The sequence below is a fragment of the Gymnodraco acuticeps genome, unplaced genomic scaffold (assembly GCF_902827175.1).
Source record: "Gymnodraco acuticeps unplaced genomic scaffold, fGymAcu1.1, whole genome shotgun sequence".
Lineage (NCBI taxonomy): Eukaryota > Metazoa > Chordata > Actinopteri > Perciformes > Bathydraconidae > Gymnodraco > Gymnodraco acuticeps.
The window spans coordinates 965171-992717 of NW_022992059.1; the positions used below are offsets into that span (position 1 = coordinate 965171).

A 27547-nucleotide genomic window follows, 5' to 3' on the forward strand; every position below is an offset into this window, starting at 1 on the left:
CCCAGATGGAGCAACACCATCTAAACAGCCAAAAAACGATTTTTTTAAATCGCTACATGTCACCCAGAGTCAACTAAACAGATTGATTGCCGGGTATGTTGTTGAGGACATGCTGCCCATCGCAACGGTCGAGTCTGTTGCCTTCAGAGAACTAGTCAGCAAAATACCAGTGAAAGCATTTAATTTTCAATTTTATTGTTATTAATTTTAAAGTAAAGTAACTTGTTACAAGTTCAGGGATGCAAACTTGTCGCCTTTCGGCGAAATTCGCCATTTTGAATCCAAAATAGGTCGTTTGTGTGATTCATGTAGATCTGCAATAAAAATATTTTTGGGGTATGGGGGGGGTCTGGGACCCGGAGTAATCTTCGGCCGCGAGCTGTTATGTGCCATCATACACCCATGGTGTTCTTTTTTTATTATAATGAAGTGCGAGCTGTGTGCTCGAGTCTTCCTGCCCGTCGGCTCTGCTCATGAATGTATTATAAGGCTCTGCTGCTCCGCGATGAGGGTCTAGCTTCAGCAGCTACATTACCTACGGGTGCGTTCGTTAATATTAACTGTGTGGTCCGGATTGGACCACACAGTGGTGAACAGCTGTTAGAACGGGCCGTTCAGGTGTTCAGAGCAGAGCTCCCTGTCGGAGCGTGATGTTGAAGTTTTTCTGTCGCAATATTATTTAATGAATCGTTGAGCTAGCTAACTAGCATACATTGTCACTATCTGCTAACGTTAGCTTTAGCCTTCGTTTTCTAATAGTTTTTTTCATAGGCTATAAACAGAGGTGGTATACGTATAGATATTGTACTTGAGTAATAGAAGCACTCAGATCTTGTACTAGAGTAAAAGTAGAAGTACTCAGATCTTGTACTAGAGTAAAAGTAGAAGTACTAAGATCTTGTACTTGAGTAAAAGTAGAAGTACTCCGATCTTGTACTTGAGTAAAAGTAGAAGTACCAGAGTGTAGGAATACTCTGTTACAGTAAAAGTCCTGCATTCAAAATGTTCCTCAATTAAAAGTAGAAAAGTATTATCACCAAAATATAGTGAAAGTAGCAAAAGTAAAAGTAGTCGTTGTGCAGATTGGTCCATTTCAGAATGTTTTATAAAGATTGATCATTAAAGTGTTCTCAAAGCTGGTAAAGGTGCAGCTAGTTTGAATTACTTTGTATACTGCAGGGTAGCTTGTGAATTTACTCCAGGTGGAACTAAAGTCTGATTTAACACTTGATTATATTTCACATCATTCATCCACATCTGTAGAGTAACTAAAGGGATTAAATACATGTAGTGGAGGAAAAGTACACCATGTACCTCTGAACTGTAGGGGAAAAGTACACCACGTAGGCCTACCTCCGAACTGTAGAGGAGAAGAAGAACAAAGTAGCAAAACATTGAAGTATCTCAAAATTGTACCCAAGTATAGTACTTGTTGAGTTGATGAATTTAGTTACTTTACACCACTGGCTATACAGATAAGCCAGACTAAGCCTTGAACAGAGGCATGAAAATACATTTTCAAAATGCTCAACAGTGCTGCCAAAATGATAAACTGACTGCTCCACAATTAAAATAAATGCTTTTATATATTTCTATTAGATGTGACTCTTTAACGTTTCTGTCATTATTAACTGCTGCTTTACATTACATTACATTACATTGCATTTAGCTGACGCTTTTATCCAAAGCGACTTACAATAAGTACATTCGACCAGGAAGACACAACCTTGAAGAAAACAGAATCATATAAGTACATCAGGTTTCATAGAGCCAAACATTTCAAGTGCTACTCAACTGGCTTTAGGTAAGCCAGTCCTTTATTAGTATAAAAGTGCTTCGTTAATAGTTCTAACGCTCGAAGTGGAGTCGAAAGAGATGAGTTTTCAGTTTGCGCCGGAAGATGTGCAAGCTATCTGCCGTCCTGATGTCAATGGGGAGCTCATTCCACCATCTTGGAGCCAGGACAGCAAACCCACGTGTTTTCGCCGATGGGAACTTGGGTCCCCCTCGCAGCGAGGGCGCAACGAGTCGTTTGGCTGATGCAGAGCGTAGTGCACGCGCTGGGGTGTACGGTTTAACCATGTCCTGGATGTAGGAAGGGCCAGATCCATTCGCAGCATGGTAAGCAAGTACCAGTGTCTTGAAGTGGATTCTAGCAGTTACCGGAAGCCAGTGAAGGGAGCGGAGGAGCGGAGTGGTGTGGGAGAATTTAGGAAGGTTGAAGACCAGACGAGACGCTGCATTCTGGATGAGCTGCAGAGGTCGGATGGCACATGCAGGTAGACCAGCCAGGAGGGAGTTGCAGTAGTCTAGGCGTGAGATGACGAGAGCCTGGACCAGAACCTGAGTCGCTTTCTGAGTCAGCTGGGGACGTATCTTCCTGATGTTGTAAAGCGTGTATCTGCAGCAACGGGTTGTAGCAGCGATGTTTGCAGTGAAGGACAGGTTGTTATCTAGGGTCACACCCAGATTCCTTGCAGTCTGAGTCGGGGAAACAACTGAGGTGCCGATGTTGATTGTTAGGTCAAGAGTGGGACAATCTTTTCCCGGGAGGAAGAGCAGCTCAGTCTTGTCAAGGTTGAGCTTGAGGTGGTGAGCAGACATCCACTGAGAGATGTCAGCTAGACAAGCAGAGATGCGTGCAACGACCTGGGTCTCTGAGCGGGGAAAGGACAGAATTAATTGGGTGTCATCAGCGTAGCAGTGGTAAGAAAAACCATGCGGGCTAATGACTGATCCGAGCGAGTTTGTGTACAGGGAGGAGAGGAGGGGACCAAGAACAGAGCCCTGAGGGACCCCCGTAGTTAATTGACAAGGGTCGGACTCAGACCCTCTCCAAGTCACCCTGTAGGTACGGTCTTTCAGGTATGAGGTGAGGAGGGAAAGTGCAGAGCCTGAAACTCCAAGTTTTTGGAGAGTGCGAAGGAGGATCTGATGATTCACCGTGTCGAATGCAGCAGACAGGTCCAATAGGATGATGACAGAGGAGAGGGATGCAGTTTTGGCAGTGTGCAGTTCCTCCGTGACAGCAATGAGAGCAGTTTCTGTGGAGTGACCTGCCTTGAAACCAGACTGGTGCGGATCCAGAAGGTTGTTCTGATTGAGATAACAGGAGAGTTGTTTAAAGACAGCGTGTTCAAGTGATTTAGACAGGAACGGGAGGAGAGAGACAGGCCTGTAGTTTATAACATCAGACGGGTTGAGAGTGGGTTTCTTTAGGAGAGGGTTTACTCTTGCCTCCTTGAGACTGTTTGGAAAGTGACCAGAAGTTAAAGAAGTGTTGATGAAATGGGCTTTAGTTGTTCTGACTGCTAACATCCTCTGTTATTCCTCATTTTAAAGCCGATATTCTGTGAGGTCGGGGGATCGGATCCTTGTCACCTTTTTCATACCTGATGAGTTTGCATCCCTGCAAGTTACTTTTATAATTTAGTAACTAATAAAGTAACTAGAGCTATAACTATTACTAGTTACTTTTTAAAAGTAACTTTCCCAATACTGCCCGACAGTGAAGAATAAACATATGTATAACTAGTTTAGGTTGTTCCAGAGGTAGATAAAATAGCTAAGTGTGTTAGGTCTAACTTGAAGTGTGTGTTTTGATCCGCTCACCGCTCACAGCTGGCGGAGCTGCCGGTGATCTTGCAGAGCTGTGTGTTCTCCGTCAGCAGCAGCTGAACCTGATCTCTCTCTTTCTGCTTCACACACGTTGCATATAGCAATTTTATTGTCTTTTTCGGACACCTTGAAAAACTGCCACACCGTGGAAGCCATTTTGACGAGCTTCTTTTGCCACGCACACAGAGAAAAGTCTCATGTATTTTTTAATCATCTGATCGGCTCTCCTGATCGGCCTTTATAGAGAGCACCGATCAAACTATTAAGAGTGAATATCGGCCTATAATGATTGGCAGCCAATCGATCGGATCATCCCTAAATATTACCAGACATTTTGACCGGCAGGTTTTGAATTTACCGGTTTTTAATATATTTTACCAGCTTAAAACCGGTAATTACCGACTAAAGGCAGCTACACACCAACCTGAGACCAAAGAACGCGTACCGCAGGCGTCCCGACTTTTACGTCTGCTACGCCCCCCGCCTACGCCGCTCGCCTACGAACACACCGCAAAGACTTCAGTCGACGAGTGGCAATAACTGTCCTTACCAGCAGGCAGCGGTAGTGTGTATTCGTCATTCAAAAGAGGCAACAGCCAATCAGAGTGATTTCTTTGGCCGACTTTCTTTGGCCGATTCAACATGTTGAATCGGCCGCGGGAGGTGTGAAAATGTGCCGTAAAGCAACGGCGGTGCGGGACACACCAACCTGAGTAGGGCGCCGTGAGTGCCCGATTGCCTCTGACGGCCTCTGACTCCCAAAATCGGGTAGGTGTGTCAGGGCCTTAACGTAAACCCTGCTACACACAGCTGCTCACACACAGGTAACACACATCTGCAGACTTTGTTTTTGTTTTTTTGTTGTGTTTTCTAAAGGTATATTTTCCTCTTCCTGCAGGTGTGTAGTCTGACTCGTCTGGTGGAGTCTTCCTCTTCCTCCTCGTCTTCCTCGGCCGGCGCTCAGCTCTCCTCCCGTCTCTCCTCCCTCCGGGCGACCCTCGCCACCAAACTGCCCCCCCGAGTCCTGCTGCCCACCCTCACCAAGTGCTACAGCAGCATGGTTCTCGACAGACAGGTAGATATTGATAACGGAAAGATATATATTATTAATGATGTTTTAGTATTTATTAGTATGAATTATTATGTAGTATTATTTATTTGTGTTAATAATAATTATTAATTATTATTAGGATGAATTATTGTTTATTATTAATTAATTATGTTTTGATGCTGTGTGTTTCAGGGCCAGCTTGGGGCGCTGCTGAGCATCCTGCAGGAGCACATTGGTCACATGGAGAGGGAGCATCTGAGCCACCACCAATCAGAGCTCACCTCCTTCTTCCTGTCCGCCCTCGACTTCAGAGCGCAGCACTGCCAGGTAGTAACACATTGAGGGCAAAGCCCTGGAATGGTTCATATCTGAATGATAGAACTTTCTGTGTCAGCCTTGGTGACTCTTGAGTTATCCTGTCCGACATAGCTCAGTCTTGGGGCCCCCTGTTATTTTCCCTTTATTTGCTCCCTCTTGGGTCCATACTTAGAAAGCACGGCATCGCATTCCACTACTATGCTGATGATAGCCAGATGTTATCCCATTGTCTAGAGGTAAAACTAAATGAAGGACAAACAGAAATAATGGTTCTATTTCGTCCCTACTGACCGCCAGAGGCGATGCTTTAGCACTGGATATGTCCATCGCGCGCATTTGCGCAGTTTGAGTACCTAATAACAACAAAGTCACCTGTGACCCACGTGACGACGGCTACATAGCTCCTTTTCATCTTCTCGCTTCGCGAGAGTACCGCGGCCACATTCTTGTAGCCTACAGCGTTCAGGTTTGAACGTTTGATCTGAGGGATTTCTCTGCGTGCAGCTGGCCGCGTGCAGCTTCGCGACTGACAGTCGGAGCTACGGGTTGTTAACACGTCCTCCAGGAGCTGTGGCCGGCTGTGCGCTGTGCAGAGCCTCGACGAACAGGTTTGTGTCAACTTGTTGCTGGTGATGGTTGTGTCCCCGCACCCTCTCCCAGCTAAGTTTTCCTGATTGCTGTCTTGTTTATTGTTTGGCTTAGACTTTCTGGTGACAACAGTGTTCCCGCTTCCTCTCCCATAAAGTTGCCCTTATTATGCTCTTTTGAAAGTTCTGCTTGTGGCGTTGTGCCCGAGCTATCATTAGCATTTCAGTTCCCAGCTTTAGCTGCGTCTCTCATTTAATTTAGTATGGAAAGCCCAGGGTGCCATATTTTGCCCGTTTTTTGTTTAGATGCAGAGAGTAAGGTAAGCACTGGCCATAGTTACTACTGTGGCCATGGCCTACGGTTCTATGCGGGCTGTTCTATTCCATAGAAGCTAATTATCTGGTTTTAACATTTGTGTTTTGACTTGGTCGCTTGGTCTACGCCCCATGCAGATGTGGCTGAACAGCCTTCACTTGGATGCCAAGTGGCACAGGAAAGTTAGGGTGTCGCAGCGTTGCCTCCACTCTCTGTCACGCTGGAGGGGCAGGGCCTATCTCCTGATGGGCGTGCCCATGAGCGCCATCCCATCCCGCCAGGAGACCGTCACCATAGGTGCATGTCTCTCAGGGTGGGGTGCAGTGTGGCAGGGCAGGACCGTTCAGGGTCAGTGGTCTGCCTAGGAGGGTGCACGCCATGTCAACGTGCTAGAGCTTCGGGCTGTGCAGCTTGCACTCACGCACTTTCTACCCCAACTGGAGGGCAAGAATGTGCGTGTTCCTTGGGACAGCATGTACACTGTTGCCCAGACAGCAGTCCCTTCTAGATAGTGGACGTTCTCACTCCACTCTGAATTTATGTGGCTGCTATTTCTGCCCAACATGTTCGGGTCGACGGCGCCACGGCGGGGTGCCACAGGTCGGTGTCCCTCTTCCTGAAGAGGGGCTTTACGGCAGCGTCCCCCTAGCACCCCGAGGGCTCCGGCTTGGGACCTGCCCCTGCTGCCGGATGCCCTATCATCTCCTCCCTTCGAGCCCCTGGCCCAGGTGGGGCTTAGGTGGCTGCCCACAAAGGCAGCATTTCTGCTTGCCATAGCCTCAGGGAAGCGAGTTGGGGAGTTGCATGTCCTCTCCATAAACGATACATGCCCGAGGTGGGTCTCTCAGGTTTTGCCCTTTGGGCAAATGTGGCATTCCTGCCCAGGGTGCTTCCACAAACCCACTTCAATCAGCCTGCCCAGCTGGCACGCTTTGACATTCAGGAGAACGGCACGTCGAAGGTGCTGTGCCCTGTGGGTGCCCAAAGGTCGTATATCGAGGCTACTGCCCGTATACGGCAGTCGGAGCAACTCTTGATTTTGCCATGGCGGCACTAAAGGAGGTTGTGCCCTCTAACCAGTGGCTGCCCCACTGGGTTGTCGATACCATCTAACATGCCTACGGGGCCAGTGGCTGCCCCCTGCCATCTGGGCTGAGATGCCACTCTACAAGGAGCATCTCAACATCTTGGGCTGCCCTGAGAGTGGTGCCCCTGTAGACCATCTGCGCCGCGGCGTTGTGGGCATCTTCTAGCACATTCTCCAGTTGTTATCGGGTTAATGTCACCACTCCCCATTCTTTGGGCGTGGTCCTTTTGCCGTGCTCTGCTGCTTCCAGTAGTGAGCAAGGGCTTGGATTCTTCATGACATGGTTGGTATAAGTCAACCAGCGCTAAAGCACGATAACAATAGTTACGGCTTTAACTACGGTTCTATGAGTCCCGGATGACCGCCAGAGTTTCCTGTCACTCAGAATCAATTCAATTCAATTCAATTCAAAACCTTTATTTATACAGATAAAACCCATTGAGATCATAGACCTCTTTTACAATGGTGACCTGCTTCAATTAGTTCCAAACATTAATACAAACATGACAGAAAACAAAGGACATTATATGATACTACAGTTTGTATACTAGTAGCATTTACAGACACCAATATTTTCTGATTGTATAGCGTCTATCCTAGCTTTAAAAACATGAAATGGAATCAAACTGCTTAGCTTCCATTCCTTTTGTAGACTGTTCCATGCTAGCGGCGCTGCGCATCTAAAAGCTGTATTTCCTAATACAGTCCTAGCAGTTGGCAAATGTAATACAACCACAGCTTTAGATCTCAGGCAGTAGCCATTTACAATACGCTGTGAGATCAGGGAACAGATGTAAGACGGAAGTTTCCCTAACATTGCTTTATAAATAAAAAGATACCAGTGATTTAGCCGCCGTACAGTAAGTGAAAGCAATTCTTGTGTGCTCGCAAGAAGATTCTGGGAGCCAATCCGCTAATGACGCCGGCCTATGTAGCCGTCGTCACGTGGGTCACAGGTGACTTTGTTGTTATTAGGTACTCGAACTGCTAGGGGTGTAACGGTTCACAAATATTTCGGTTCGGTACGTACCTCGGTTTTTAGGTCACGGTTCGGTTCGGTATGTTTTCGGGACAACAGAAAAAATTATATAATATTTCTTGGTTTTTTAAAATTATTATTAAACTGTGAATAATGTATTCACTCAAATAAATACATAATATAATAAAATGAACATTTAAGGTGCAGCATTTCGATGAACTGAAATAATCTGTATTTGTACAGTTCCTCAAATTACTGACTAAATTTGAACGCATCCCTGTGACCAGCTCTCATAGTATGCCTCTCGTCCAATTAAATGACTTGGTCGCTCTGACGCGATGAACCCAATGTGAGCAAATTACTCTGAATGCTGCGACGCAGCACCTGAGATTACTTCCAAAAACTTTTTCACGTTCTCAATTTTTTACGTTTCGGTACACTTCGGTACACCAAAGGGCCCGTACCGAATAATTTCGGTACAGGTACGTACACCGTTACACCCCTACGAACTGTGCATGCGTGCGATGGACATATCCAGTGCTAAAGCACCGCCTCTGGCGGTCATCCGGGACTCATAGAACCGTAGTTACAGCCGTAACTATGGTTTTTGGTGGCATCACTTCTCTACACCAAGCCCACTTTTACGAACCTTGAAATTAAAATGGAGCTTCAACTAAGACTTGAGTCAGATCGAAGCTGTGGTAAAACAAGCTAGATAGCTAGCTAAAATAAAACCTTTTCTCCCCAGACAGCAGTTTGAGATGGTAGTCCACGCCTTCGTCCCTACTTGGCTGGATTACTGCAACTCCTTCCTTGCTCGTCTGCAACTGGGGCAAAATGCAGCAGCAAGGCTTTTAATTGGCACACGTAAATACGAGCACATTTCCGCCATTTTGGCTTCGCTCCATTGGCTGCCCATACATTTTAGGATTCATTTTTTAAATTCTCTTTTTTACTATAATCCCTCAATTGCCTGGCCCCACCCTACCTTTCTGAGCTGCTACACCCTCTCAGGTCAGCTGATCCTCCTGAATGTGCCCAGAACCAGGTCTCAGAGGGTGCTTTCTCTGTAGCGGCTCTCACACTGTGACTATCTGCACATCAGACTGGCCTCCACACTGTCTGCTTTTAAATCGCTTCTGAAATCCCATCTCTTCTCCTTAGCATTTTGACATCTTGTAGATTGTTGCTTCTTATTGCTTTTAAATTGTCTATTGTTTTTACTTGTACTTGTTTTATGGTGTGTGAACTGAGCTATGTGATTTTTTTATTTGTTATGTTTGTTTGTTTATTTGACTGAACAGTACTTTGGTCTGGAGGTTTTAAAGTGCCTTATAAATAAAGCTTTATTGTACTCCTGAGATGAGGATGGTGAGGAGGATAATGATGAAGATGTGTGGAGAGCACATTTTTTTACTTATCATTTTCCACTTCCTGTCCTCAGGGCGACCTCCAGAGGACGTCAGAGGTCGAGGGTCATGTGATCGACTGTCTGCTGGCGATGGTGCTGAAGCTGTCGGAGGTCACCTTCAGACCGCTCTTCTTCAAGGTGAGTCTCTACCTGAGGGCAGAGGTCGTCACTCACACCTTATTGTTGTTGATCATGTGACCTGTGTTGTTGTTTGTGCAGCTGCTGGACTGGAGTAAGACAGGAAGTAAGGAGCGTCTGCTAACGTTCTTCCGGCTGTCCGACGTCCTGGCGGAGAAACTCAAAAGTCTGTTCGTTCTGTTTGCTGGGAATCTGGTGAAGCCCATCGCCGACCTGCTGACCCTCTCCAACTGCTCCCAGACAAGTGAGATATTTATTTATTAATTGATTTAATACAATATAATTTGTTTGATTTGGGTATACTCTTTAATTTACTTTATTTGTATTTTATTTATTTTTGTTTACTATTTTGATTTTAATTTAATTGTATTTGTACATTTTTTTTATTTTTTTTATTATAACCAACTGCTCTCAGACAAGAGAGATCATTATCTATATATTTAATCCAATATCATTTGTTATATTTGGATATACAATTCAACTTAATTCACTTTATTTTAAAATATATTTATTTGTATTTATTTGTTTTCATTTAAAAAAATATATATATTTTTTTTATATTGTTTTAACTTTATTAATTAATTTTTTTCATTGAAATATATTTATTTTATTATATTTGCTTTTATTTGTTTGTCCCTTATTTAAGTTTTTCGTTACATATTTATTTAGTTTTATATTTAGTGTATTTTTAATTTGAATCTTTTCCATTTATTTTGTTTTATTTTACAATCAATTTAATATTTGAACCCTTTGTTTTTTGTGGCCTTTTTTAAACGTATAATTTGGCTATATTTTATTGTACTTTAATTGCTTATTTTGAATAATTATACTCTCTCAGGTGAGCCGCTGTTTGCGTCCCTCAGCAGTCAGAAGGTGTGTCTCCTGCTTCACTTCCTGTTGGATTGTCTCTATAAGATCTGTCTCTACGACACGCAGAGGTTCCTGAGCAGAGAGAGAGCAGACACACTGCTGCAGCCCCTGCTGGACCAGGTACACAAACACACACACACACACCCACTGCTGGACCAGGTACACACTCTTATTTTGAAGTCAGTTATTCATACTTTTATTTTGAAATCAGTTTTTTATACTCTTTTGAAGTCAGTTTTTTCCAACTCTTACCTTTTTATTACAAGTATTTATATGTTCATAATAAATATAGATGTATTTATTGTGTGTGCAGCTAGAGAAAACTCTTATAATGAAGTCAGTTCTTGGACACTTTTATTTTTGAAGACAGCTCTTCATACTCTTATTTTAATTATTAAACTATTTCTATATAATTAAGTATTGTGTGTTTTATGTATTTAGATGGAGAACAGTGTGGGGGGGCAGGAGGCCTCACGTCTCAGGTTGACCCAGAACCTGGTTCCCTGTTTGGGTCAGTTCTCTGTGGCTCTGGCTGACGACTCTCTGTGGAAAACTCTCAACTACCAGATCCTGCTGAAGACCAGACACACACTGCCTGAGGTACACACACACACACACACACACACACACACACACACACACACACACACACACACACACACACACACACACACACACACACACACACACACACTCAGGATTATCCCAGTTTGCTCTTGTTAATATCCAGATCAGGGTGTCCGCGGGGTCTTAACCTGTTCAACCCGGAGGCCCCGTTTTTCACGAAACTGTCTCAGGGCTTCTTAACATTTAAAAACCTATTAATGTGTCATACCAACTTAACGGGAAGAGACTCAGCTAACTGACGATACGAACCATTATGCTTTCACACGAAGCATCTAAATGATCCCTGAGCTAAAAAAATTCTAACACACTTAGCACAGAACTCTTGGTATAAATACCCTTATTACCAGGGTTCGTACGGGTGCTGGAAATCCTTGAAAATGCTTGACATTTTATGAGGTGCAGTCTGTTCTTCCTCTCTCGGTTATCACACAGTCTGTCTTCCGGTTGTTGCTTCTTTTGAATGACGAATACACACTACCGCCGCCTGCTGGTAAGGTATTGCCACTCACGCATGCGTAGTTCGTACGTGCTACTTGGCCGTCGGCTGAAGTCTTTGCGGTGTGTTCCAGTGCGACACATGGCCAAGACGCAAGGCGACACAACAGTCGGGGGTCCGTCTGTGTCAGTTATTTGGTGTCAGCTTGGTGTGTCCGGGCCTTAACGGTTCAAAAGAGGTGTCAATCATCAAAATCGACTGACGGGGGCCAGAGATTTGGAAAATCCACCCAAATGACCCCAGAAGTGTTTTTTTTTCTTCTAAATCTCTTCTTGATACAGGGTACTTATTATATGTTATAGTTTGGATTCCTAAAGCTTTTAGTCTACTATCCCATCATTCAAGGGTGGTTTTCACTATAAGTAATGTTTTTTTTACTATGTTCAATCTGAATTTACTTTAAAATAAAAAAATTCTATATTGATTCTGACTTTTCTACATCCAACTCACAGGTTTATCATTACTTTCACAAAAAAGATTATTAATTTACCCCTTTTAGAAGTGAAGTTATAGTAATTTGTTCTGGGAATGTCATTTTCGAGCCTGAAACCTGAAAAAAAGGATTACAAGTTGATAAATCAATTTAGCAGGCTATTAAAAAGTATTAAACTGCATTTTCCAAGGTATTACATTTTGTAGCTTGTTTTCAATAAGTATATAAATATTACAAAGAGGTTGTATTCTAAAGTTTGCCTGAATGTAATCATTGCGTAGGTGTGTAGTTTATTTATGGCATCCCGTTGGATTTGACGTTATCTGAACAGGACATCGCACGCTCACTACTTGATAGTGCGCGAAGGTCCATTTACGCCGGTTGTTAAACAACATCGTTATTGGGAAATGCAAGTTTGCGTCCAAATGGTTGGAAGATAAGGAGGAAGGACAATCAATACTGTATATAATAAATGTAACCGGTTAAAACTCGAAGTGGCGATGAGGTCTTAAAATGTATGGAAAGGGTCTTAAAAGGTATTAAACTTGACTTCAGGATTCAGATTCAATTTACAATTTTACAAGTTTTTTTCTCATTCAGTTACCATTTTAATCTTTGAGATTATCCACGTTTTTTCTCGTTAATATACCACCCCATTATTAGAGAGAATATTGAAGAATATATACATTTTTTCTTTCCTGAATATTTGAGAGATTTTTTTCCTACGGTCTTTTTCAATTTATTGATTTAATATCGGATTAAATACAAAACATTTCTTTGTGATTTTGTCTTCATGAATTTAGGACTTTGGATCTTTTAAAAATCTTTTTAAATGATCCCCCTTCACCACCATTCATTTGTTGGTATCATCACACACAAACACACTCCGAGGTTTTGTAAATACAACAGGAATCCACTGTGGGTAATACATATAAAACAAAAACAACCTTTTTTGCTAGTAATATTAACTATCAATGCACCAAATGTCATTTAATTTGTTTGAAGTCACTATTGAGGTTTTTAAATGCAGATTTAATATAATTTATAAAACATTGGCGTAGTAGTGGTCCTTAGGTTGATCCCTGTGGAACATCTGATCTGTTGATTTCTCAAAGCTTAATTTGAAGGGAAGTATTTTTACACTGTGTTTTAAGTACTTTTACTGCAGGAAAGGATCCAAATACTCTCCTCCTTTGATAATGTGTATAAATACTCTCTCCTCTGATATTGTGTATAAATACTTCATTATTTCCTGTTTCAGGTGCGTTTCTCCTCTCTGCTGGTGCTGATGGAGTTGGCCTCAAAGCTGAAGGAGAACTACGTCTCGCTGCTGCCGGAAACCATCCCCTTCCTGGCTGAACTCATGGAGGGTGAGCACACACACACACACACACACACACACACACACACACACACACACACACACACACACAGTATTTAAATATATATGGCAGCTTTAGTCCATAGATATTCACTATTAATTCAATTTTTATATAAAAATTATATTATAGCGTACTATTTCATACTTATATTAAAGTGACGTGTGTATTATAATCGCTGTGTGTGTTTCAGATGAGTGTGAGGAGGTGGAGCAGCAGGTTCAGAAAGTGATTCAGGAGATGGAGAACATCCTGGGAGAACCTATGCTCAGCTACTTCTAACATGCACGCACACACTCAATCAGGTGTGGCATTTGTACTTTTTAATCGAATGTTCAAAAAATAAAAACGTTTTTTGTCAGTCTGATTTCTCATGTCTTCATTGTTTCATAAAAAATATAAAACCAGTATTATTATATTAGAAGTGTTTTATTCTCTTACACACTTAATTTATATTGATTAAAGGTCACCTATTATGCAAAATCCACTTTTTCATGTCTTTTTATACATAAACATGGCTTGTGTAACCATTACCCAATAACCAACCAAGGTAACCCCCCCCCACCTTATCACCTGAATCTCCTCCGAGAGCACCTTTGTGTTCTTTTTTTAACCAAATATCTCTCAGAGGGGCTCCTTATTTTCATCTAAAGCAGTGCTTCTCAAAGTGTGGTCCGCGGACCACTGGTGGTCCGTGAGCGCCCCCTAGTGGTCCGTGAGTATATTGGTAACATTTCACATTTGAAATTAATTAATCAATTTAAGTTTTCCGCACTCTCGCGGGAATATCTCCGCAATGGAGCAAGGTTAAGTTTCACTTTTGATTGCAAGATATAGCCCAGCGCAACACCTTCATCACACATGTTGCCACTTGTTTGTACCATTTTCAGGCGATTTGTAATCTGTTCTAGAAAAACGATGTGGTTTTTGATATTTGTGGAGTTAGGTGGTCCGCAAGTGTTTTTTTATTGGTTAAGTGGTCCTTGGTATGAAAAAGTTTGAGAAACACTGATCTAAAGTAACAGACAGAGAATCAGCACTTTGGAAACAATGATCTGTTTGGTGTTTGGAGCCAAACACTTCAGAGACATGTTCTGTATATATCTGAGACCTATAATATATTGATGAAAAACAGTATAATAGGGGGCCTTTAAGTTAACAGTAAATCGTTTTTTGATGTAATTCATGTGTTGATGTGCAGAAGGTTTTAAACATGGCAGAATTTATGCAAAAACAAGCTAAGGGTTTATACATAAAAAATAAAGTATATACATGTATTTCTCTTGTGGGAGTCGTCAGTTATATTTTTACAAGTACTGATTCAATAAATGAAATATAAAACATTTGTTTAAAAAACCAAGGGTTAACCTTAACTCAGTACAGACGCTTTTCTGCTCTTGCCTAAAATTGTTTATCTCTAATAATCTTTTTTCTGACTATAAAGGTTGTGTCTCGTATGTAGGTTCTAACTGTTAGATAAGCTATCTGGCCGTGTGTGGTTTGTGAGGGCTGCGTATTGTTAAAGATTTTAATGGATAACTGATCCGCTTTTCAAATCTCCGCGCGTCCCTATCAAGCTGGTTAATACAGGAAGGAATCCAGAGCTACCAAGTAACCGTTAAACAATAATCTACTTTAATGGTAATATGACAATGCAATACAATCAATACAGTACAAATTCAATACAGTTTATTTTTGGGATCCCGAATTTACCTGCACGTGAGCCAGCCAGAGGAAAAAGACTGAACACCGCGTGTGTGTCTGTGTTTATACTCTTTGACAATGGGAGGAGTTATCAGATCCTCCCATTTGGACTTCCTTGATTGGCAGCCCCAAATATCACAAACACCTCCGACCTTAGGTTTCCCCAACCACTGTAGCTAGATCTAAGTTGAATGCAAATCAAGACATGCTCTCACCTTCCCCCATCTTCCTTTGTCCTCAAAAACACATGTCAACAGGCCCCAAATCCAGCTCACAGTTTTACCCAAATTATTCCCATTTTTAAGCTTATCCATAGTTTGCTAACATGAATAAATACAAATATTTCACTACAGTATAAACTGTTTATGCATATTGGATACAAATCGTTATTGCACCCTTTAGATTTGAGACCGACAGATATATAGAGGAACGGACCGACTGTCACTGCCCGTCCCTGAAACCCCTGTTAGTGTTTGTATGTGTTTGTTTCTACTGTGGCCAGTTCTCATTTCACTAATTCCCCTCCTCGACTCCTATCCTCGAGACTTAGTCCCGCCCACAGGAGATGCGAGTGGAGGAGCCGAGGAGAGAGGAGGGGAAGCAGCAGGCGGTTAGAGAAATTAGAACTCCTCTCCTCTGAGCGGTCATTTTAAAGAGACGTCCATTAAGACAGTCAGGAGGCACAGCAGTCTGATGGACAGATGTGTTCATAACGACTTATATATTTACTTTGATTCATTCACAGTGCGGTATAATGAGAAATAACAGGCTACAGATGCGGGGACACACACTTATGGCGCGTTTCCACTGCAGGCCTTGCTCGGTTTGGTTAGGCCTTATTAGGCCCGGCTCACTTTAATGCTGCGCTTCCATTAGTTTAGGAACTGGGGTAGTTACTGTAGTAACGCAGTGTAGGCGGAGCCGTGACGTCATCTTCAATGAGAGCCCCAAAAAACAACACAGCCGTTAGCACTCAGAGCTCACAGCTCTTCATATCTGTTCAGAAACTAGACAAAAGTTAAACAAGTACAAACCACAGACTGCCTGTGTCATGGCGAATACAGTCGCTGGTTTATTTATGTCTGTATAGGCCGTTGTTGTGAGTGTGGACGGTCGGAGCATATATAACTGAGGTTACCTACTGTAACCCCAGTTTATATGAGTAAATGGCGCAGCCCTCTAAGGCTATCGCTATTGGGTAATCCCCCCGCGCAGCACTGAAAATGTGTAGTCCACGCCCACCCGCAAGGTGGGCCCCACCCTCGGGTCTCCTTCCGGTATAAATAGGAAGGAGGCCCGGCAATCTGCTCCCATACAAAATAACTTTTCTTCAGCTATTTGTAGAGCCAGTGGGGCCCAGCACTTAGAGGGCTGCGCCATTTACTCATAGAAACTGGGGTTACAGTAGGTAATCTCAGTTCCATTTCGTATATGGCGCAGCCCTCTAAGGCTATCGCTATTGGGTTAAGGGCGAAGCATGATGTAGTCTGCGCCCCACTGGGTCCGCCCGGCACTAGAAGCACAGACACACCTGCTCAATAACACCCCCTGCCTGTTGTGCCATGCGTAATGGCGCATCACCATCCCTGGAACATAGCAAAACATGCCTATCTTCCCGAAGGGGTGAAGGCTGGGAAAAATACATACCGGCCGCTGTGAGAAAGTAGAGACGAAGGTCCCACCTTGCCCAGCGATCATAAGGGGGAACAGCAGCTCTCTGCGTGTCAGACAGGTAGGAGAGCGCCCAGCTGGATCCCTGACGTCACTCACTCTGACCAGGCACTCCGTACAATGTGTGTCAGAGGAGAGGCAGGAGCAGTGGCGTTTTTATATGTACAAAAGTGGTGGGGCACAAAAAACTTAGATGTCTATAGCTTCTGCAGTGAGGTTCATGGCTGGTGAGGCACTGGCACTGACTCTTCAGGTTTACAAATATTATATTTTGACCTAAATCAAAAGCCTCTTTAGTCTGATGCTTCAATTAATTTTAAACAGACAGTTCAACAAAAGGATACCCAAAAAATGTAATTTTATCATTTAAATATTGAATTGTTCTCTCTTAGTAAGATCCCATTTTCAATAAAATGGTGGTCTTGACTTGAAGATGAAGTCCATTAGCCTATCCTTCTGGACAAAAATCTCTATTACTTTTTTGTAAAAGTCCTCCTTATGTTCTTGTAGTTTCAAAAGTCTATCATAAATCTAATCTAATCAATAGATTTATGATTCGAAAATTATAAAAGTAGGGTAGACATGTGGATATTATCCGGCTGAACAAAAGGTGCATTTATCTAACAGCTACGTTTCCCACAGACCTTATTTGGAGCTATTTTCTAAAATCCTATGGAGAAATCTCATTGCTTTTTTGTCGAGGGAAGCCATGCCCAACTTACTTCCGGGTTTTAGGACGCCTCACTGCAGCTCTCTCGTGTCCTCTTCACACACCACACTTTTCGCGGCACACGTACTTACAGCCAATCAGCTCTGAATTATGTGAGATGACATATGGTGGGGATGGCAGCACTATGCCCCTATGGTCATTATTTTTTTGCCACACACATTAAATAGGAAAATATTCGGAGCATGCGCAGTGTAGTTTTTACAGTCACCGTTCACTTAGACAGAGAGAGGGAGGGGCAGGATCGGGTTTTGTCCCACATGGCTCTAAACAGCTCAATAGGCACACACTGTAGACACTAATTAGAAGAACACAGACTAAAACAGCAATGTACAGACGAATCAGATGATTAAACATGGATATTTATATATTTTTTAATTTATTTTTTGCATTTTGTTGTAATCATTATTTGTAATACTTTCTGCTGACACTAGGTGGGGCCGTGCAAAGCCGTGGAGAAGGAAATTCCTCTGGTGGAGTGCGCATTGATGTTCTCCGGGGGCTCCACCCCAGAGGAGACATATGCCTGTGACACAGCCTCACACAGCCAGTGTGACAGCCGTTGTGCAGACAGAGGTTGCCCGATCGAGCGCTCTCTATAGTGCACAAACAGGCGCTGAGAAAGGCGCCAAGCCGCCGTGCGCGCCACATAGCAAGACAGCGCGCGCACAGGACAGATGAGACGTGGCTTCTTCCTCTGACCTGTAAGGAGGGGGGAATAAGCCAGCCAGGGTGATCACTCCTGACCTAAAAGAGTTGTGATGACCTTAGGCATGAAGCCGGGTTAGGGCGTAAAACAGCTGAACTGCCATCTCCTTGGATCCGGAGGCATGACGGAGCCACAGAGAGAGCAGACAAATCACTCACCCTTTTCTCTGATAGAGCCACAAGCAGTACTACTTTGGCTGATAACAGTTTAAGGGGAACCTGATCAGGTTCAAATGGGGCTTTGCTTAGTGCGCGTGTTACGTTCCCTATTGGGCTAGGGGAACCAAAGGGAAGCGACACGACCAGAGTGGTATTGGTATTAATTATAAGTGGCTTTATTATAATGCAAAGTGTAACAAAAATGGCAGGCAGGCAGCCTGAAACAAACAAAAGGGCCAAAAGGGCACCGGTTGACAATTGACCAAACAAAGGGAGGACTCTTAAAAAGGAGTCTACTGGCATACAGAATAAATAAATACTAATAGCAAAAATGAAACAAAACCTCACTTTAACAGTGGTACAACTGAATAAAGGAAAGCACAGCTGTAGCTGATCAACAGGTGCTAGTTACCTGGGTCTAAGCTGTTTCACAATATCCTACACAGCACACTACTTCTACACACATATCTCCACACTCAATACTAAGCACATAAGTTGTCACACGACACTGAACACATATATGGACACTCGTCACTAAGCACGGTCTGTAATGTCCATGACACAAGAGCAAAAAGGTATGAGGCGTCTGATCGCAGCAGAGCCTCCAGAGTGGTGATAGTTCCCAGGCTTTGTAGTCCTCTCCCGCAGGTGTGCGCTGGGCTGGCACAGGGATTGGAGAACGTCGGACCCGGCGTGCTCGAATCAGTGTCCTCGGAAGTGGACCAGGAGATGATAGCCAATGATGTTGGGGCAACCACACAGCTCATTTACATAATCACCCACAGCTGAAAACACTCACAGGCAGGTTAATGAGCAGACAGCAGCAGCAGCCGTGACAGCGCGTAACACCAAAGCCAAATCCCACTGTGGCACCAGCGTGCGTGACACAGGTCTGAGTCTCCATACTCCTCGCATACAACGGCTGCTGCGTTCTGCTAATTCTGCTAGTTCTGTTAATTTCGCCGGGAATATACATTGCTCTGATGGAGAGCAACGTGTGTGCGCGCCCAGAACAGCAGCCGCCTGGCTGCGTTCAGAAGCTGCGCAGATTGTACTCCTCCCTGGCGATTGAGGTAGGCTTCTTCCATAGCCGTGGCCTGTTGTCTGTGCAAATCAACACATGTTTGATTGTACAGCAACGGGGCGACTCCCCCGTTCTTTTCCTAGATTTAGAAAAATAGCAGAGTAAAAACCGCGCAAGACACTGTTCCTGGGATGACAGGAGTGTTTCTTGTATCCCATGGAACTGCTGGGGGGAGAGGCTTCTCTGTGATGTGCCGTAATGGTCATCATGGTGACGAGCCACGCCATCGCCGCCGCTGCCCGTGAGGCAAAAGGGCTGCGAGGGAGTTTCCACACGCTGCATTTCACTCCGTCTCTCATCATGAGGCGCATCCACGCCCAGAGGATGAGGGGTGTGTGTATGCTGTCCGCATGAGGCGTTATAACGGTGCTCGTGGATTTATTATGACCGTGTGTGGGAGGCATATCTGGGACAGAGGAATGCCGCGAGCTCTGCAGTTTATAAACCAATAGGTTAAAAACAGCAGGCTTCTGCAGCGAAGGAAGAGACCCAAGGGGATCATCACGCGACCAGCTGACGCCAACGCTGAGCAGCTGTGTCACGGAGAGGGCTGTGTGGATTGTGACATGCCGGAGGAGAGCTGTCAGTTCCTCCACTCGCTGCCGCGAGAGCCGCGCTCTGCATGGTTGAGTTTAATTCCACTCCCAGATAAACGTTTGTCTGAGAGGGAAGAGGACAGCTCTTCTTCCAATTCATTATGAAACCCAGGCTTTGACAGATGCGATACGAGATGTATCGTCTGTAAAGCGACTTCCTCCCTGGAGCGAGCCAGCAAATAGCAGGTCGTCCAGAGAAAACCACCTCCTTTGTGTAGCGGCTCCAGCCTTCTCTACACAAAAATGGGAGGAGCCAGGAAATATCCGAACGGCAGACGATTGTCTGGTCTGATATTCCCTGAAATGAGAAAACGCAGGAATTTCCTGTGTTTCGGGATGATGGGTAGTGGAAGTATGCATCCTTCAGGTGGAAGTGAACCAGTCGTCCTGGTGAACACATTCCAGCACCTGTTTGATCGTCAGCATGTGGAATACTGACAGATCGAGGATGTCTCATTGCCCCAGTCTTTTTCGGGATTAGAAAAATAACGGGAGTGAAAACCCCTGATTTTCCTCCCTTTGAGGAACCCTGGAAATATCCTCTTTCAACAGGAGTTCCAGCAGCGCTGAATGGAGCGCAAGACACTGTTCCTGGGATGACAGGAGTGTTTCTTGTATCCCATGGAACTGCGGGTGGAGAGGCTTCTCTGAGATATGCTGTAATGGTCATCATGGTGACGAGCCACGCCCTCGCCGCTCGCGCTTCTTGAGGCAAAAGGGCTGCGAGGGAATCTCCACACGCTGCATTTCAATCTGGCTCTCATCATGAGGCGTGTACACGCCCAGGGGATGAGTAGTGGTGTGTGCAGTGCTGTCCACATGAGGCGTTATAACGGTGCTCGTGGGTTATTATGACCGTGTGTAGGAGGCGTATCTCGGACAGAGGAATGCCGCGAGCTCTGCAGGTTATTAACCGATAGGTTAAAACCAGCAGGCTTCTGCAGGGAGCCCTGCTGTCTACTTAATCAACAGATTAGTGGCAGCTGATTTAATTACCGGCTCTGCTTCCTCGGAGGCTCTCGCGGAGCAGACCAGGAGCGGGGGAGCCTCACTCCCCTTTGACTCGCCGCCGGGAGACCCTGTCTCTGGGGTGGTGGGGGAGCGGAGACGTGGGACGGAGCCCCTGCAGCCGCCAAAGGGCAAGTCTGATGCCGAGGCGGTTGCTGTGGGCGTCTCTCCGCTTACGGCTTCCTGTGGCCGGCGTGGATGCCGCAGCTGCTGCGAGCATTGGTGCCGCTGTGGGCGCTTAGCAGGCTGGAGCCAGCTGTACATGCTGGCGAATGCCGTCCGCCTGTTCCGCGGCCGTCTTCATGGACTCCACCATGGCGTGGAACTGGGGTCCGAACAGCCCGTCCGGGCTGATTGGAGCGTGGCCGTCCAGTAGCACTTTTCTGGCCGTCTCCGCAGTGGCGGCGCCAGAGATTTTCTCTAGGGGGTGCTGTGGGGTAGCTTAGAGGGTGCTTAAACATTTAGGGTTTCTCATTAATGCACCAGAGCTACAGTTGAATTTTCTACTGCAACACTCCCCACACGCACACACAGTGCACCCGCGACTGTAACAATGAAGGCTCGATAATCACCTCACGGCATATAGGCAGGGGTAAAGTGCTATTTTTACAAGTGGGGAGCGGACCTCACCTCCTCTAGGAGGGTCCGGGGGCATGCTCCCCCGGGAAGATTTATTTTTAAATATTGAAGTTAAAAGCATCAATCTGCTGCACTTTGAGAGCAACATTAAGAGATCTATGGATACATCTCTCAACACCCATATGAAACAACTGTCAACAGATTTTCTATTTCTTTATAGATATTTTACAAATCACTCCCCTTTTTAAAACAAACCGTTTGAGACCCACTGAGATAACTAGACTAAAGTTAACTATCTAAACACTGAGAGAGTCCTTTACTTCACCTGAGCTGAGGTTATCTGAGACTCTCAGTCTGACAGGAGAGAGTTCTCCCTCCACCTTGTTGTTGAAAAAGCTCCTTATATCCGTTAGCTTGGCTAGCTAGCACCAGATGCTAACCACAACAATCTACGGTAGATACCCACTGATGCACGCTCTCGCTCGCGCACGCATGCACACAAAATGGCCACACACACACACACACACACACACACACACACACACACACACACACACACACACACACACACACACACACACACACACACACACACACACACACACACACACACACACACACACACACACACACACACACACACACACACACACACACACACACACACACCACACACACACACACACACACACACACACACACACACACACACACACACACACACACACACACACACACACACACACACACACACACACAGAGCTTGAATGAAACACAGAGACCCAGAATAAGCTACTTGTACTCACGAGGCCTATTATGTGCAGAATCCCTCTCGCTTTCAGGTGATTTTGATTGAGTGTCCACACATGGACGTTTAAGGACTAAAAAACGATCAATTTTTCACTTTGTTAGCAAATCATTTGGCGCTATAGCTAACAGGAAGTCAGTCAAGTGTCACAAAGTAATTTAGCCTATGCGTAGGTCAAAAATCGAATGGGTGCTGGCCATTGGCCTAATCATATCACCTGTGTTGGCTTTATGTTTTTGGTCAAAAATGTGTTTGTTTCACATATGCATTGATGTAATCAATAATATTTCTAATTTAATTTAATAAAATAATAATAGTTTTTGAAAAAAAACAAAAAACCATATTTCTTGGGGGTGCTTTGGCAATCCTGGGGGGTGCGCGGAAATCCTCGCCTGGGGTTTGATTCCCACTCCTTTCTGTACTTTTGTGAATACAGTTTAGACTGTGACATGATGACCTACGTGGATGTTTAGCTTGTCACAGAGAGGCACACACACAGTGGACAAGGTGATTAAGTGACTGAAGCTGTCTCGACGCAGGAGAGTGTGGCTGTCTCCTCTCTGCTCTGACTGCAGCTGAGCTGCTGCGGGAGGCAACTGTGAGTCTGCGCGCCTGTCAGTACTATGGGAGGGCTGAGGGGCTCACGGCAGCTCGTTAACTGCAGAACAATACGTGAGTCTCCAAACACCAGAAAAGTCCCTAATAACACCATTACAAGTCGTTAGATTAGTTGTTAGTCGCTTTTGACAAAAATAAGTAGCCGGAGGGTTTGGAAAGCCACCGAATTTAACGACAAAGTCGCCAAGTTGGCAACACTGGTCTGTGTGTGACTTCTTAAATCGTTTGTTTACGTCCCTCACTTCCGTTTCGCTTCTGATTCGCTAGCTGAACAGCCAATCAGAGTGATTGCTTGGTCAGGCAGTCCAAATAAGGCGTGTCACGACAGACGGTGCGGGACACACCAACCTGACTACGGCGCCGCGAATGCCCGACAGCCTCTGACGGCCTCTGACTCCCAAAATCGGGTTGGTGTGTCAGGGCCTTAAGGTCCAGTTTATCGGCTGCAGGTGCTTGACTACTTCCGAAAGAGAAGAGAGGGATACAGGCTCAAAATGGTCGAGGACAGCAGGGCACAGAAAGGGAGCAGGATCTGGGGTAGCACTAGTATAGACAAAGAAGAGCAGATACTTTTTCGATAAAACATTTAAGAAATGTATCGCAGAGAGTAGTTGATGGCACAATTGGAGAAACATCACAAGGATTAATGATCGAATTGAGGACATTAAAAAGAACTTGAGGTTTATGGCTATTTTTGGAGATTAACAGATACATATACTCTGTTTTGGCTGCTTTGACTGCCGTCTGATAATCGGAAAGGCAAGCTGTGGAGAATTGAAGACTTTATCACCTGATATATAAGAAGTGTTACGTTTGAATGGCAGAAAGTCTTGTTGTAATTTCCAGATATGGAAGGAGGCCCCTTGAGTTTCTCTGTTAATTATCAATAGTCTGGGCAAGTAACAGGGGAAGCCAGGGGGGGATTTTCCTCAGATTTAATGCAGTTACATTCTTCTAGTTAATGATGCATGACAGGCAGACCCATACAAAGCCTTGAGAATTGAGTCACACAGTTAAGAGAGACAATAGTCCATCTGAATTATCAATACATGTATTCAGTCCAGTAAAGCAGACTCCGAGGTGAAGGGAAGTTCACAGAAGCCTTCAGGCTACAAGAACAATCAACTTCTGTTAATGATAAAGATGTGTGTGCGTTAAAGATGTTTGGGGAAGAAGTGTGTCTAGCAGCAGCTAGATGGGATTACTGCTCAAAACGATACCTGTACTTGTGTTTTATAGTGATTTCTCTGTTTTATTCTTTCATAAATGTGAGGACTAAAATTGCTACAACATAAAGGGGGTGCAGTTAGGCAGGACAGGAGACTAGGGGGGGGGGGGAAGGGGATATTCTTCTTAGGATCTCCAGCAGGTCAGAGAAGTCTACATATCTTGAATAGTAGATGTGTGTGTTTAATTACTTTGTATTAATAATATTACATTACATTACATTACATTGCATTTAGCTGACGCTTTTATCCAAAGCGACTTACAATAAGTGCGTTCGACCAACAAAATACAAACTTGAAGAAAACAGAATCATATAAGTACATCAGGCTTCATAGAGAAAAAACATTTCAAGTGCTACTCAACTGGCTTTAGATAAGCCAGCCCTTTATTAGAATATAAGTGCTTTGTTAATAGTTCTATCGCTCGAAGTGGAGTCGAAAGAGATGAGTTTTCAGTCTGCGCCGGAAGGTGTGTAAGCTATCTGCTGTCCTGATGTCAATGGGGAGCTCATTCCACCATTTTGGAGCCAGGATAGCAAACCCACGTGTTTTTGCTGATGGGAACTTGGGTCCCCTTCGCAGCGAGGGTGCAGTGAGCCGTTTGGTTGATGCAGAGCGGAGTGCACGCGCTGGGGTGTACGGTTTAACCATGTCCTGGATGTAGGAAGGGCCAGATCCATTCGCAGCATGGTACGCAAGTACCATTGTCTTGAAGTGGATTCTAGCAGTTATCGGAAGCCAGTGAAGGCAGCGGAGGAGCGGCGTGGTGTGGGAGAATTTAGGAAGGTTGAAGACCAGGCGAGCAGCTGCATTCTGGATGATCTGCAGAGGTCGGATGGCACATGCAGGTAGACCAGCCAGAAGGGAGTTGCAGTAGTCTAGGCGTGAGATGACGAGAGCCTGGACCGGAACCTGTGTCGCTTTCTGGGTCAGCTGGGGACGCATCCTCCTGATGTTGTAAAGCGTGTATCTGCAGCAGCGGGTTGTAGCAGCGATGTTTGCAGTGAAGGAGAGGTTGTTATCTAGGGTCACACCCAGATTCCTTGCAGTCTGAGTCGGGGAAACAACAGAGATGCCAATGTTGATTGTTAGGTCAAGAGTGGGACAATCTTTTCCCAGAAGGAAAAGCAGTTCAGTCTTGTCAAGGTTGAGCTTGAGGTGATGATCAGACATCCACTGAGAGATGTCAGCTAGACAAGCTGAGATGCATGCGACGACCTGGGTCTCTGAGCAGGGGAAGGACAGAATTAATTGGGTGTCGTCAGTGTTGCAGTGGTATGAAAAACCATGCGGGCTAATGACCGATCCGAGCGAGTTTATGTACAAGGAGAAGAGGAGGGGACCAAGAACAGAGCCCTGAGGGACCCCTGTAGTTAATTAACAAGGGTCGGACTCGGACCCTCTCCAAGTAACCCTGTAGGTGCGGTCTTTGAGGTATGAGGTGAGAAAGTGCAGAGCCTGAAACTCCAAGTTCTTGGAGAGTGCGAAGGAGGATCTGATGATTCACCGTGTCGAATGCAGCAGACAGGTCCAAAAGGATGATGCCAGAGGAGAGGGAGGCTGCTTTAGCAGTGTGCAGTTCCTCAGTGACAGCAAGGAGGGCAGTTTCTGTGGAGTGACCTGCCTTGAAACCAGACTGGTGCGGATCCAGAAGGTTGTTCTGATGGAGATAGCAGGAGAGTTGTTTAAAGACAGCGCGTTCAAGTGTTTTAGATAGGAACGGGAGTAGAGAGACAGGCCTGTAGTTTATAACATCAGATGGGTTGAGAGTGGGTTTCTTTAGGAGAGGGTTTACTCTTGCCTCCTTGAGACTGTTTGGAAAGTGACCAGAAGTTAGAGAAGTGTTGATGAAATGGGAGAGAAACGGTAGAATATCAGGAGCGATAGTCTGAAGGAGGTTTGAAGGGATAGGGTCCAGAGGACAGGTGGTAGGGCGGGCAGAGGTAATGAGGGTAAGAACCTCACTTGGAGAGAGAGGGGAAAAGGAGGTCAGTGTGTGGGTGAAAGGAGGGTCTGGTGACCCAGCGGTGAGTCGAGGTGAGTCAGAAAAAGAAGAGTGAATATCATCAACCTTTTTTTCAAAGTGGTTAACAAAGTTGCTTGACAGAAGGGAGGAGGGGGAAGGGGCTTTGGGGGGGTCCAGGAGGGAGGAGAAGATGGAAAATAGTTTTTTGGGATTGGAATAGGAGGATTGGATCTTATCTTGAAAGAAAGTGCTTTTTGCCTGAGAGATCGAAGCAGAGAAAGAGGAGAGCCTGATAGGTTAGGAGGTCGTCACGGTGTTTGGATTTCCACTATTTCCGCTCTGCTGCCCGAAGGACGGTTCTATTAGCGCCAGAGGCGGATTTAGGATTGTAGGAGATCCGGGGCTTAGCCCAGTAGTCGTTGGGTTGGGGGAGTGCAGGGGTACAGTGCTATTTTTTTATAAGTGGGGGGTGGACCGAACATCCTTTAGGGGGGTCGTCGCCTCCTCTCGGGGGGTCCGGGGGCATGCTCCCCCGGGAAGATTTTTTTTTAAATATTGAAGTTGAAAGCATCAATCTGGTGCACTTTGAGAGCAACATTAACCCTACATTAATAACACCTTAAAGCGGACAAAAGGCACTGGAGAACACTCATTAACACCCTTTAATGAAGCAAACTAATGCCTTAACTCACTCAAATAGTCGTTTACTTATTAAGGTGAAACGAATGTGCGTAGAGTTTTAAACGATGCGGATAGTCTCACCTTGATTCTGGCGCATTGCTTATCGTTTTATAGATCTATTCTCATCCACCATCTTTGTTTGTGACGTAAAGAGTGTAAGAGTCACGTTTCTGAATCGGACACTGAGTGGATGCAGTCACAGCCAATCGGAGTCTGATTCAGAGGGTTGCCTGTCAGTTCTGTTGTTATGTGTACTGAAACGAGAGCCGGTATAATTCCACGCGTGAAAACAAAATAAAAATTGGAATACGTTATTTTAGTGTCTTAAAAGTAGACTGAGTTATCAAGGGTTAACGTTACATCTTAGGATAATTTTTAGTCATGTTCTGTATACATACTAACAAATAAGGGTATACTTAGTGTGGTTACTCCATGTTTACTAGCTATAACATTAACATTACATCACTCTTTTTCACTTCTTACTCAGTCAGCCAGAGTGCAGATATCACCATTAGATTAACAAACCTGAAACATCATCCATTTCTTGACTGCTGGTGATGACATTGTTGTCAGCTGCTGATACTGCTGCTGCTGCAGCTTGTGGCGCCGGCTGCTTCAATGACAATAACTTTCTAATATCCATAACTGTATAGGCTATTAGCTTAAAACTCGTCAGGCACTAGGAAGGATCACTTCTTCTTC

The 27547-nt window shown here is 44.8% G+C and overlaps 1 protein-coding gene and 1 pseudogene across 1 annotated transcript in view; one reads left to right on the top strand and one right to left on the bottom strand.

Moving 5' to 3' along the window:
* The window catches only part of heatr1 (HEAT repeat containing 1), a 65656-nt gene extending 51979 nt beyond the window's left edge, over window positions 1–13677 (top strand). The window contains 8 exon segments of the mRNA XM_034202176.1: window positions 4517–4693; window positions 4862–4996; window positions 9401–9505; window positions 9587–9749; window positions 10344–10495; window positions 10817–10975; window positions 13193–13301; window positions 13504–13677. Coding sequence (XP_034058067.1) covers window positions 4517–4693; window positions 4862–4996; window positions 9401–9505; window positions 9587–9749; window positions 10344–10495; window positions 10817–10975; window positions 13193–13301; window positions 13504–13592 — 1089 coding nt within the window. The 3' untranslated portion in view covers window positions 13593–13677.
* A 10962-nt stretch (window positions 13678–24639) lies between these two features.
* LOC117537043 lies at window positions 24640–25723 on the bottom strand (annotated as a pseudogene).
* Window positions 25724–27547: the final 1824 nt, after the last annotated feature.